This window comes from Caretta caretta, chromosome 2 (assembly GCF_965140235.1).
Source record: "Caretta caretta isolate rCarCar2 chromosome 2, rCarCar1.hap1, whole genome shotgun sequence".
In the NCBI taxonomy this organism is placed as follows: domain Eukaryota; kingdom Metazoa; phylum Chordata; order Testudines; family Cheloniidae; genus Caretta; species Caretta caretta.
In genome coordinates, this window is record NC_134207.1 from 194,728,303 (window position 1) to 194,742,338 (window position 14,036).

Below are 14,036 nucleotides of genomic sequence, written 5' to 3' on the forward strand. Positions count from 1 at the left end.
CATATATTTGGACAATTCAAGACGTACTTCTCTCTCAAAACTTGTATTTTCACCATTTCTTTTTCTTGAAGACAAATTTTGAAAGCTTTCCTTCCATCTTTGGCAGCAAACACTAATTTCTGAACTGGCAAACGTGGAACTGCAGTTTACAATAAGCTGAAAAACAGCTTCCTTCTGAGGTGGGGAAAGACTACACTTGCATTTCGGCAGAAAAAACAACACAATTTGGATACGACAGACCAAGTTTTTGGTTTGGATTTTTTTTTATTTTCGCCCACTTCACAAACAGTGAGAAATTTTCACCCAAGTCTAGTACTGCTTCATCTCTGCTTACCACAAGCACTACCTCATACATGTATAGATGAATGACGTTATTCCAGTCCAAACTTCGGACCAAACATCAAGAGAAGTATAGAAGTAAAAGAAACCTTACCTAAAGTTGTAGAACACACACACAAAACCACCCCCTTTTCACCAGGGGAATGTCTGTTACAAGGTCCAGCGTGTACAATATTTTCAGGAGAATGTCACCATCTTGGTTCTTCTATTGTCCCTACCCCCTACCTCCAAACAGATAAGGTTCCTAGCTGAGAGGAATGGATGAAAATCCTTTCAGAACTTGGCAGCATGAATTCAGGAAGAGAATACTTAGTTATTGGACTTTTGGGGGGCAACAATGTTCCTTGGGAGGTATAGTGAAAATGTTAGTTATAGAAGCCTATGCTTTTGAAATCATATGACAGTAAGAAATCCTCTTCTACAATGCACATTTTCTCTTCCTCACTCCTGTTAAGGAAAAGGGACACACTAGGAATGATTCACTAAGAAAAATCACAAGTTGTGGACTGTGATCATGAAGGATTTCTAAGGAAAGATGGTGGGGAAAAAATACTCCCAATAGCAAGAAAAAAGAAAATGAAAAGAAGTTTCCTTTAAATACCCGACATAGACTGAATTCCTTAACTGTTAAAGGGATAAATGGGGTTTCTGCACTTTCAGTACTGTATATTGGAACTTGGGTATAACAAAATGCAACTTTCTATTATTTTTCTTAAACAAACTAAGGCCTCCAGTATTACCTGTTTTTTTCCCCCAAAGCTGGTGTTCTAAACATTTTCTCAGAGGACTGTGTCCATGAAAGCGAAGGACTCACCGGCATTACACCAGGCACAGTGCAGGCAGGAACCAAGAAAAGTTCTCTACATAATTTTGTTAATGCTTTTCTCCAACACCCCTGATTTTATATGGAAATCCAACCTCCATCCCCCACCTCAGAAATAAGCATAATATCGCATACAGCACCCAAGAGTGATTTGTCTATGTACCAAATCAGAGGCCAGGGCAGATGTTTAGAACTGAAGTATAAGACACTAAGGGCTTGTCTACACTTAAAATGCTACAGCAGCATAGCTGCCTCTGCTGCAGCTGTGCTGCTGTGGTGTGCCAGTGGAGAGTCTCTGCAGTGATGGAAGGGGTTCTGTAGTTAGTTGCTCTAGTGAGTGTCTACACTGAAGCACTTCAGTGCCACAGCAGCACTGTTAGTTTGTAGTTAGTTGTCACTGTAGTTAGTCCACCTCCCTGAGAGGTGGTAGCTAGGTCGACAAACTCTCCCATTGACCTAGTGCTCTTTACACTGGGGGTTAGGTCAGCATAGCTACACCTGTCACCAGTGTGAATTTTTCACACCCCCGAGAGACGAAGCTATTCTAATGTGAGTGTTCAGCATAGACCAGTCCTGAGCATTACAGAAGTATGTGCACCCCCGAGGTAACTGGGAAAACAAAAACCACCGTCAACACATTTAGTAGTTGTAAAACGTAAGTAAAAAGACAGTGAAAACATTCGTAAAAATCAATTTAATTGCTGAAGGGTAGTTTTTGTTTTGTTTTGAAAGAAAATAAGTAAGTGTTTGATGGTGGAAGTCCAATCACTAATTTTAACTCAGGTTTGCTTAGCAGTACTTAAAACTGCTACCAGTGTAACAGAATGACTTTGCATGTGTTTGAGATCACCTTTTACGTTTTCTATTTTTCTGCCTGTCAAACTACAGGACAGGCAATAGGCACAGAAATCTCACTCAGATGCTGTGGATGAAAAAAAAAAGTTTTTTAAATAACTGAAATATCTACTATTGTATTTACCTGCATGCTTCACTGCTTTCATTGTTCTCTGCGTTTCCTCCCAACTGGTTATTAGTTTTAGATCCATTTTCCTGCTTTGGCTCCTGCTGATCTTCCGGCAGCAACAGCAAGGCATTTCTTAGACAAATCGCTGCAAACTCCATACTGGCTACAGGGATAGCTGAGGACTGCCCATCACTTGAAAGATGAAGGTTAACTAGTAACTATACTAATATTATTGCTACTTCATTCACAAAATATAATGCTCTAGAAAAAGTGAGTTCAGGACGACACAGAACAACTTTGTCCTATGGACCAGTGGAAGACTAATTTCATGCTTTAATAAGTTAAATTTAAATATTTACTTTATGCACTCAACAAAATGATTATATCCTAATTTAGAGCTCCATCCATGGAAGTCCCATATATTGCAACAGGAACTCCCTAAATAGAGTGCTGGTAAAATCAGATCCTTTGGATACAAAATCCTGGGGCACTTTTTCTTTTTTGTTTGTACACTTCGGCTTGTAGAGAACTAAACACAGCATCAGTGCACATACAAGAAAACAAGATGTGCAGGAACAACAGAATACGTGCACACATTATGTTGTGAAGCCTGAAGACAAAGCCAATACATTCTACCACTTAGAAGTACAGGGAATTCACATATAATCTTACTTCAAGTGTTATGGCTCTTACAAGATGAGATACTTTAGCTAACAAATAATAAAACTTTGTACATCTTATCTATTAAGCTACTCTAGGCTACTTTCTAGGATAGGGTTTTTGTGATAATTTCCCTTTCTATAAACAATTTAACATGCAACTAGGTGGAAAACATGAATTCTAGAGAGAGATTAAATTAGGAAATGGCCAACCAAAATTTGAGCTTCATTAAACACATAAATAAGCCTTCTGTTGCCCATCCAACACTAGACACCCACTAAGACCCCAAGCCTGTAAACATTTCAACACATGAGTAACTTTAACCATATGTGTAGTCCCATATAAATCAATGGGAATATTCACATGAATAAAGTTATTCACGTTTAAAGACAAGGAAGTTTACCAGAAAAAAATATTCTAAACAGCCATACACCCTTTACAGAGATGAGTAGAAAGTAACAGAGTACAGAAATTTTGCACACTTACTTATAAACAACATTCTGTATTGACTGTGAGGCAAGGACTATTTTACGGTGATAGCCTTGACCTACAATAGATTGTACAATTCCTTTTTTGCTTGGAAGACCTTTAGTTTCTTGTTCTGATGTCTAAAAGAAGAAGGATTGAAAATATCAATGAGGCTGAACAGGTGATCTTCTTGACATAAAAGCTGCAGGGCTGAGAAAACAGAACATTACACATACGTTACTGAACCCAGCTAACCTGCATTGATTTGGAATTCGCCTGGAGATGGTAGAACACCCCAGAAAGTTTTACTGTCATCCAAATATCATGAAGGATAAGGAACTTTTAATTTGTCCTCACAATGCAGTTTTACTATACCCCAACTAACTTGAAGCTTCAGGGATTATTTTTGATAATTTGTTCAATAGTCTATTGACCTAGTCTTTCCTGTTATAAAAAAAAAAAGAAAGACAATGAACCAAGTCATTTTCAAAAATAGTCAAATTTAGAATTGCTAGGACATTAAAATTTTTTACATAATATGAAGCTAAATAATCTAAACTACCAATATTTATATTCTGACCTCACCCTCACCCTATTTTTTTCATTTGTTGTCCCCCATATTCAATAGATGCATGGGTCCAGTGGTTCTTCTCCCTGAACTCAGGCCTTTAGTTTTGGGTGGGCCTACAGCCACCCATCCCAAGTACTTCAAATAGTACAAACTTTCCAACTTCTGCAACAAACAAAGGTGGGGTCTTACAGACATGTCTCTTTCGCTACACAACCCTAATGTATCCCCAGATCAGGTCTATCCTGTGCCCTGAATGAGGCAGGGATCCTGGGCAAAATTTAGGATATCATCGTGTAATTAAAGACTGTATTATAACATATATGCACAAGGGATCTGAATTAAGATTCCACAGGCAATCTTAATCCTCACCATTTTGTAACTTTTGAGTGTTTGACTTTGCAACCTTAACTTTATGTAGTTTTGTATGTTTAATTTCCCAGGTATTAAAAAAACCAAAAAACCCAAAACCCAGAAAGTCTATCATGTGAAAGCATCTTGATGTTTCAGGGGTCACCAAGAAGATGTGACATACTTTTGCAGTGCGTTTCACAAGTATTTGCTGACAGCAGAGGAACGTCAAGACTCAGCAACCTTGGGTTCAATTCCAGGTTCGGGGGGAGGGGAGAGAAGTGTGCTCTTCTAGGTACAGACCCTTCACTTCCTGATCCCCTCAAGCCAGACTCCTTCTACCTGTGTCCCCTCTGACCTGTCCCTGTGTCAGTCGCATACAAGTTTCTTCCCCAAACCCAGTTTCTAATCCCAGTTCCAGTCCTAGTCTCCTCCTTTCCATGTCCAAATCCCAATCTTTCTCCCCATGCCCCCTGTAAAATCTAAGGCTCTCAGTGCCAGTCTTCCTTCCCAAGCTCCTTTTCCCTAGTCTCCTTGCCCAGCCAGTGCCAGTATCTTCTCCCTTCCAGCTCTTGTCCCCTCTGCATTTCAGTCAAGCTGCCGCTCCTGCTTCACACTGCCTGGTCACCAGCAGGAGAAATATTGAGAGCACAAGAGAGTCTCCCTGCTTAATTCCAGTGCCTAGTGCCACAGCAGCCAGAAGCAGCAACTGCAGGGAAAGTCGAGTTCAGCCTCTGCAATCCCAGGCTGGAGTATGCTCAGTGCAGACAGAATCTGGAAAATTTGGCTGCCACAACTAACAATATTTTTATGGAGCATTTGCTAGCAGATTTTTTTCAGTCTTATACTTTGGCCAAATTTGGGAAGACTTCCATGGGAAAAGCAAAAGCCACATCCCTGACACGAATGCAACTCCCCTGGCCAAATTTCAAGACCTGGCTCCAAAGCAGGCATTACAGCTTTTCAACAAAATGGTTGTAAGATTTTTAACATAGGCAAAAGGACATTTTCCCTTAAACAGCTGAACCATTTTTGCTGAAAGTTTCAAAAAGATTCATTGTGAGGTAGACACCCAGCATGGACAATTTCAGCCTACACAGTTTAAGTCTGGCAAAGTTATAAGCCAAACAAAGTCTTCTACTGAGAAGAGCCAGGAAACCCCAATTATAGCAGCAGTTACCAGCTCCATCTATGATAAAATAAAGTACGTTTCTAGCCCTCAACAATTGTGAAGAAAAGCATGAAAACGTGATCCAACGCAATGACATCTGCATGAGCTTCCAGAGAGCATAAAGCAGTAGCTTTAACAGATATGAACTGCCCCTGTATCTCAATGGGGTGTTAACTCCCAATCTCGGCAAACATCCCCCCACCAAACTTGACATCATCCCAACATGGGTCTGTGTAGCAGAAGGAGAATAATGCAGTGGGCTTAGCCCACCCACTAAAATAAATACTACAGGTTCTGGAGAAAGAACTGGGGGCCCTCCTACTGCCACCCTTGCTTTTCTTGGAGAAAGCTGTGGGAGACCATCCCGTGGGCTGCTGGTGCACTCCAGGAGAAGAGAAGAGGATCCGCTGCCCCTGCCTCTCTGAGAACGGAAGGCCCTGCTGCTACCATTTCAAGTGGGATGCAAGGCCACAGCACAGGGGCAGAGCCATGTCCCATGATGTGGTGTGCATAGAATCAGGGCCAGATTAAGGCAGGCCATGGACCTGAGAATTTCTTGTGACATCACTGTTATTAAATATTTCTTTCATGGTAATGTCCAAGTCCTGTATCAGGATTAGGGCCCCACTGGGCTAGGAGCTTTACAGTCTGATGTAAATATGGTCCCAATCCCAAAAGTCTTACAATCCAAAAGGCAGAAACATAAAATGTGGGGGAGAGGCACCATACATAACATTTTCTATATTTGTAAGCCTAGCTATTAAGTACTGGCTGGTTTCTTGTAGGCAACATGAGACAAGCAGGTCTTGAGAGGGAATTAAAGGAGGAAAGAGAGTAGAGCAGGGGTTCTCAAACTGGGGGTCGTAAGGTTATTGCATGGGGGGGTCCTGAGCAGTCAAACTCCACCCCCAAACCCTGCTTCGCCTCCAGCATTTATAATAAATGTTAAACATAAAAGTAGTGTTTTTAATTTATAAAGGGGGTCACATTCAGAGGCTTGCTGCATAAAATGGGTCACAAGTACAAAAGTTTGAAAATCACTGGAGTAGAGGAACCTTACAGAACAATTCAAGGATAGCATTGGTGAAAACATGAAAGTGTTTGTAGGAGCAAATACATGAGCAGAAGTGCATGCAATAAAGAGAACAAAACTACATAAAAACAGGGATGGGAAGAGTTGTGTAAGGCACTGAAAGTCAAAAAGAACAAGAAATTTCAACTTGATACTGTGAGAGAAGAGTTTCCAGTGGAGGGATTCAAAGAGAGGAGGATGGGATCAGAACGAAGAGCAGAGATGATGCATTTTTGTACAGACTGGATAGAGTGGCCCAGATTTCAGAGAAGCCAGAGAGAAAAAGGGTGCAATAATCAAGATAGGAAATTATGAAAGCCTGCAGTTAGTTTTGGATGTGTGAAAAGAAAGGAAAAAGGTCATATACCAGGATTCTACATACACCACTGTATGGCTTGTTGCTTATATCCTGTTTAGATTCCTATCACATGCAGTCCATACCCCTACTTTGAGAAAATATTTATATTAGATAGGACTTGTTTTTTGTTTATCCTAAGGGATACAAACCAACCCTCATGAACCAGAACCAGGACAAATGCCAACCACTAAATGACACTGGTCAGAATTCTGCCCACCTTCTTTTAAAAGCACCTAGTACTGGTTACTATCAGAGACAGGGCATTGGACTAGAGGGACTGACACAGTAAGACAATTTGTAGGATTTAGATACCAGCATATTCAGCAGTAAACAAATACAGGTCACAAGAAGCCAGCTAACACATTTGTGTGTGCAAATGTAACAATATACTTGCACTCAAATCATACATCTTGGCATATGGATGTGGGATGCGTGGAGTGGGAATTTCCACTGAGACTGGGAGAAGGGAGTGGGAGAGAAGAGAAAGAAACCCACCCCACTGCCACAGAGCAGCAGTAGTTATACTGTAACTGCTAGCAACGGTCTGCATGGATATTTATGCTCCCATAAGAGAACTGGCCAGCAGTTCCACTTAACCTTACTACTTCCCATCCCCGAAACTCCTTGCACTGAGAGCCCCAGCAGAGCAGAACTCCACAGGACAGAGAAGGATGTACAGCCCATGCAAGACTTTTAAATCCTGTGATTCTCCTTTTCACAGTACAACTACCCCACAGTACAACTAGTTCTACTGGGTCAAGGAACAATATGGCCTGAAGAGGGAGTAAAATTTTGCTATCAGTGTGAAAGCACAATGGGAAGGTTAGGTCCCATTAAGTACCTAAGAACAGTGGGGTGAATGAGACGGCATGATAAGGCAAGTCTGAGTTTTCACCATGGAGAAGTAGCATGTTGTATCTTATTAACGGGTGAAGCCACACTGCAAACTACCGCTGATTCATTCCTTATCTTTATTTTTAGCCCCAAAATAAAGTCAGTACAAAATCAAATCTAAGCCATGCAGAGACTTGGGAGACAACTCTGCTTCAGAGCACGTTAAAAATGTCTACCAAGTATTGTAATGAGTTAAATATGGTCTAAATGCATTAATGTCATATAAATTTGCCAGGAGAAAGCATGCTTCACTAGTCTCATATACAAAGCCTATAACTTTAGTGAGGAATTGTCCTAACATCCACTTACATATTTTCCTGTTATCCCTTACTAATATTCTAAAATAGCTACCACGACATTTTTTGACCATACGACAAGTGAGTTAACCTCCAGACCTTAATTTCCGCTTCTATAAAATGGAGATAGTGCTTATCCACCTTTGTAAAGCAGGTAGATATCTTCATATTAAAATAATTTGATATAAATTCACAATAGTATATTATTTGCGTAACTAAATATTGAAGAAGCAGGCCTGTAACATGTACAGTAGAACTCAAGGAATATTTCTTCTTTTCAAAAGGATACTGGTTTTTAGAAGTGGTGTGTGATCAGATGGCTTCTGAAGCAGACTTACTTACCCCCTTGTTGGCAGCAATGCAGCATTCTGCTAGTCTCAACCAGAGGCGTGGGTTTGAGTGGTAAACTTGGACAGCTTCTATCAAGCATTCAAAAGCAGCTAGGGGTCTCCCAATATGTAAAAGCTGAATTCCACAGTTGTATAGCAATTCATACCGTTTATTAGTCAACAACGTACACATAGGTCTCCCTGAAAATTTCTTGCCTGTGAGAGAGGTTAGATAATATTGGGTATCCAGTGTAAGAGGGCAGAAATGAAAGAATACTGCTGGAAAAATAATTGCATCATATAAACATTCACTAATTTCCCTCTGTAAATAAATTCCTCCCACCTTAGAGTTGACCTCAGAACAAAAAAATGCACCTTAGTCAGAGTATAGACTGTTTTAATCTTATTAACTAACTATGCTGATTACTCAATATATTAGATATGAAATATCATACAACTCCAAAGTCATCTAAATGCCCTTGGCTTCTCCATTATTCTCAATTTTTATAAAATTTGTAACAAATTAGTTCCACTTTTTAAAAGTGCCTGTTTTACTATTTTAATATCATCATAAACAGCCTCTCCCTTTTTATTGACATTACGGTCTATACCACCATAATACACACTTATAAGAATTAACAAGCTACACTGAGAACTAGTTGTCAAATTGGTAAAGTGTGGATTTAACATAAAATGAAATATGACTTGATGCAAGATTTCTGGTTGAAAAAAAAAAAAAAAACCAAACAAACTCATAATAACAGACTGAGTTACAATTAAGAGATACAGTATCATGAATCATTTAAAAATCAGGCTTTTTAAAAAAAAAACAAAAAAACAAAAAAACTTTGATTATATCAAAGTCGGCGTCAGATAAACATAATGAAATCAGACTAATTGTAGGTGAAAATTCACACAAACCTGGACAGTTCACTAACAAAAAAGGTTGAGAAGTTTGTATTTAAGACAAAACACAGTTAAAATGATTTTTAAGGCAGCAAATGAGAGAGACTTTCAAACCTTGATGACTCAATCCAAGTCAGCAAGATCATGAGTAATGGTTTTAATGATGTACAATAGGGCAGGAAAACTGTGTTTATTTCAGACCCTCTTGACTGACAATCAAATAGCGTAAACAAATGTAGAAATAATTACCAAAGCTTCCAACATGCTGAAGCAAGCAAGAAAATGACACACCTTTCATCATCTATTTCTGACAGCAGGCAGCTATATTCTGAAATCAAGTACACTCAAAACTCCCTTCCTTCTTACCCTATCCCTTGTGGATCACTGAATGGTAATTACTAAAAAAAGAAGTACTAATATAAGCTCTCCAGTAACAATTTATTTGAATCAAAACACTCACTTCACCACCACGCTTTGTGTCTGTTACAGGTCTTACCTGGGTCTGTGCTACCTGTTCCTAGTTGTGCACATGCATTATCATTTTCCTGCAGGGCCTTTTTAAAGTAGAAGATTCCTAAATTGTGCTTTCCCATAGCAAAATGAATGCAGCCGAGATTGTTCCAAAACATGCACCTTAAGCATTCACCTGAGAAAACAGCAAAATATAATCAGAAATCAAAACATTTTTATAGCTCAGGACATTATTGTACATTCTTAGCAAGATACTCCTGTGAAGAGCTAAACTAAACATAGTATGATATGATCGATTATGAAGACCAATGAGACAATAAATTAATCACCTACTACTTCTGTGTACCATTTTACTTCCTTTGAACACACAACATTATTTAAATTGATAAGTGGTAAGGGGTTTGGTGAGCTTCTCATGCATCATGTTCTTGAACAGCAGGGAATAAAACCACTGTGGCAGATTTCAATTTACAGCACATTAATCTGAAAGTTCTCTTAGTACTTCATGTGTAAACACTTGCAGTTTTCTGACATATGGCTCCTGTAAGAAGGAAATTCTTACATGACATTATCTGCTCAATGTTTAATAAAATAAGCAAATACACTAATCCAACTATACAAGCAGAAGAGAAATGAGGGCTTCTCAGATTGAAACTGCACATACATGGTGTTCAGAAAACATTGACAATTTAACTTTTGACCTATTTACTTATAAAGGCAGTTTCACAAGGTTACCACTAATAAAAAATAACTTAGTTTCTAAATTAAGCAACTTCATATTTATTTAATTGCATCTATTCAAGTAATCAGAGAACTGTGATATTTCCAGGGCAGATTCCATGACTATTATTCATGTAGCTGCTATTTCTCCAACAATACCTGCTAGATGAAGAAACACCCTTGTGGTGGCAAGAGGTTTCACAGAGCATATTAAGAAGTGTTGCAAAAAAACACGGCGAATGAAACTTTATGGAAGAAAGGGCATTTAATAGCTATATTATTTAAAACACAGAAATGTCTTTTCTTGCATTAAACCCATTTTTATCATTTGTATGAACTGGGTTTTCCAAGGTTTTAAGTTACCAATGTTGGCTAAAAGACCATTTTTATGCCTTCCATCTCACTTGAAAGAAGATATAAATATTTACAAGTAGTTTAAGCTCCACAAGATTTGAGCCAACCGCAAACACTCAATGCAAACTTTGAATTCACCCTGCAGCTAGCACCGTGTCTCATATAACGTCTCCCCTGGGCGCAGCATAGAACCTCACACTCACCTTCCATTATGCTTCTAGTTTCTACTGGTCCAAACATAGGCATTCCAAAAAAAAACAAAACACCAATAAAACAAAATAAAATAAAAAAAAAAACACCTCACCTCTTCATGTGACAATACTCCTAAATATCTGCTAGGCTGGATTAGAGTTTTGTTTTAAACAGACACAAAAACAATTAGGGGTTGGGAGGAAAAGGATATGGAAAATGAGCTAAGGAAGATAAAGAAACATGGTATTTAAGGCCCCAGTGTTGTAAGCACTTACACACACGCTTAACTTGAACGCTTGTGAATAGTCTTACTGAACTCAATGAGAATTAAAACATTGGAAAACCCAGTTCATACAAAATAAAAAAGAACTGGGTTTTATGCACCAAAAAATGTCTTTTAAAACTGAACTCAATGAGACTACTTGTGTGTAAAGATAAGCATGTGTGTAAGTGGTTGCACAATCAGAGTTTTATGCTTTATTTTACCTGTTTTCATGAATCCTGGATGTTCAGCAATGTTTGAGCTGTTTAACAGTTTTACTGCTTTCCGATAATTCCCCCTCAAATACTCAAAATTGCTCTTAAGAAAGAGAGAAGGAGCAGACTGTGAAGAAAACAAGAATTATTTATCAATTGCTTTAGGAGATCTACTGTTATTGTTAAACTGCAATAGTAACACAGTTTGACAATTGTTGCTATTTTAAAACAGAAGTGTTTATTTTAATGCAGCAAAACTTGTTCCTCAGATATATAGTTAACATTTTTCTCTTTCTAGAACTCTCATAGCTATCAATGACAATTCACCTTGACTTCTAACTAAAAGTTTTTGTAACTGCTTTAAAAAAAAAAAATTGAAAAATACCACACATACATACAAACTGTTCTGTAAACATTCTTATTTTCTTCACATGGAAAGAATGCACTAGAATGCATCTTCTTCCAGCTCTGCAAAAGTGAATTATATTGGACATACTGCCTCTAACAAAATGAAAGGATCTGAAAAACTTCAACTGAAGCAACAGATTTTAGTACCCCCAAATTCTTATTATTGATCAACTATGGAGTAGTTTAATCCTATCAATGAACAGGAAAACTTATTCTAGTCAGTGAATAAAGTTCTTTGCATCAACTGGAGATTAGACTTCCATAACTTTTCTAGAGAAATTTACATTCTGTTGGGAGTCGCTTACTCTTTGATTAAGGTTATTATAATCCATGCTTTAGAGTTTGTTTATATAGTGCTTCATTTTTTAAACTTTTATATCTTAAATTAACAAAAACCCTGAGCGTGATTTTCTGAGCACATAAATAGCCAATCCAAATAATAATTCCATAATAATGAGTTGCAATTATACAAAAGTAAATTATAAACAAGACTAATGCCAAAGCTCTTCTTATTTCAGACACTTCCCCATAGTCTCAAACTTTAGAACAGAAATAAAGTCAAACGAGTTTAGTTTTAGGACAGAGCATTGACCTAGACTGCAAACAGACTATGCTTTAAAAAAAGCTTACATTTCCAGCTGTATTCATAACAGACTTAATCTCCCTTTTGCATGCTTTTAGAGACTTCATCTGGATATAGGCTCTCACTTTATACTGTTAAATTAAAAAAAAATTCATTAGTATAATTTTAAAAATTAACGTTTTAAAACAGTTTAGTAAATTATGCAGTTTGATGTTATCTGTAAGATGCAACATGCCTAAGTTTACTACACAATATTGTACTTATATACATTAAGAAAAGCTATTTAAAAACTGTCTAAAAATAAAACTCCTCTTCAGAATATAAAGAGAAAATTTAATTACAGGCTTCTAACAAAATAACTCCTACAGAATCCTGTAAAATGGATTGTAAAAGAGATTCAGTATGATGGTTGAGTAACAAGTTTCAAAACTTCAACATCAGCCCTTAGTTAAAAAATCTCAGCGATACAATTTTTTGTTACTATTGTGATAAGTAACTTCTGTAACAAAGATCAGAGAAAAATATTTTTCAGTTTTCTTTTTATTCATTTAATAGTCCTCTGGGGCAGCTCCTCAGCTGGTGTAAACTGTCATAATTCCACTATTACGGTATAAGCGGTCATAGCTCTACTGATTTCAATGGAGATACAACAATTAACACCATTTGAAGTTCTGCCCCTTTGTTCTTTAGTCAGCTTTCCTTACTTGTGTAGATTTTACAGAAACACGGGAGAAATTAAAATACAGACACTGGGGGTGGAGGGGTTGTTTTACAAATAGTCAAGGAATTCAGGAGCAGGTGTAGTATCCGAAACTACTTTTAAACTAATTTTAAAGACTAACTAGATTCACAGTATTCAATACCTCTTTTTAATAAAGATAAATGAGATCATCAATTTTAAATTGCATATAAATATCTAATTCTGGACACCAAAAAGTTTCCTACCTGATGTATCTTAGATTTTGCAGCTTCTATTAAAGCTCCACTTTCAGCCCTATGATTAGATGACTCCTTATTTGCGTTATTACCTGTCTGAACACAAATTAAAAGGAGAAAATATTATTTCGTCTTTAATCCAGTGTACAGGTTTATTTTTCTTAGGTTTAATATCAGAGGGGAAAATCGATGTCCACTGAAGAAAACACAGTCATATTTAAATCTGCATCCAAGAACAAACGCACCAGATTATAGAGAATGAAGGTCCATGTTCACACAAGAACGTCTGCTAATATCATCACATCCTGTTCTGGCACTTAGGTGGTTTTTAAGAGTTCACTAACACATAAGGAAGCCAAGGACATTTTATCTATACATCCTTAGGTTCTGCAAATGACATTTTCATGCAAGTCACCTTCTATTGTCCTTCAGACTCTTCAGTAAAGTTAGTGTACACTTAAGATAGACAACAATAGATTCCTTTAACAGAACAAAGAAGTGTTCTATATTCAATTAGATCCCTGTCTAGCCTCAATCTACTTCTTACTCCAAAAAGGGTACTTCTTAGTAGCAGAATTTCAGTGCCAACTAAAGCATATTTCACCCCAACTAGCAACACATGAACACGTCTCATATACTCAAGGACGCCTCCGATCTCTCAACCAGCAGAGGCAATTCTTCTCTGACCTACTAGTT

General features: G+C 37.7%; 1 protein-coding gene across 3 annotated transcripts in view; it reads right to left on the bottom strand.

The window, feature by feature from the left end:
• CNOT10 (CCR4-NOT transcription complex subunit 10) overlaps window positions 1-14,036 on the bottom strand; it is a 63,373-nt gene that overhangs the window by 31,830 nt on the left and 17,507 nt on the right. For all 3 annotated transcript variants that reach the window (XM_048838667.2, XM_048838669.2, XM_048838668.2), the window contains exons 6-12: window positions 13,350-13,436; window positions 12,452-12,535; window positions 11,423-11,540; window positions 9,696-9,845; window positions 8,307-8,509; window positions 3,273-3,394; window positions 2,142-2,318 (exon numbers count right to left, since the gene is read on the bottom strand). In XM_048838667.2, the coding sequence (XP_048694624.1) occupies window positions 2,142-2,318; window positions 3,273-3,394; window positions 8,307-8,509; window positions 9,696-9,845; window positions 11,423-11,540; window positions 12,452-12,535; window positions 13,350-13,436 (941 nt within the window). The remainder of the gene's footprint in view (window positions 1-2,141; window positions 2,319-3,272; window positions 3,395-8,306; window positions 8,510-9,695; window positions 9,846-11,422; window positions 11,541-12,451; window positions 12,536-13,349; window positions 13,437-14,036) is intronic.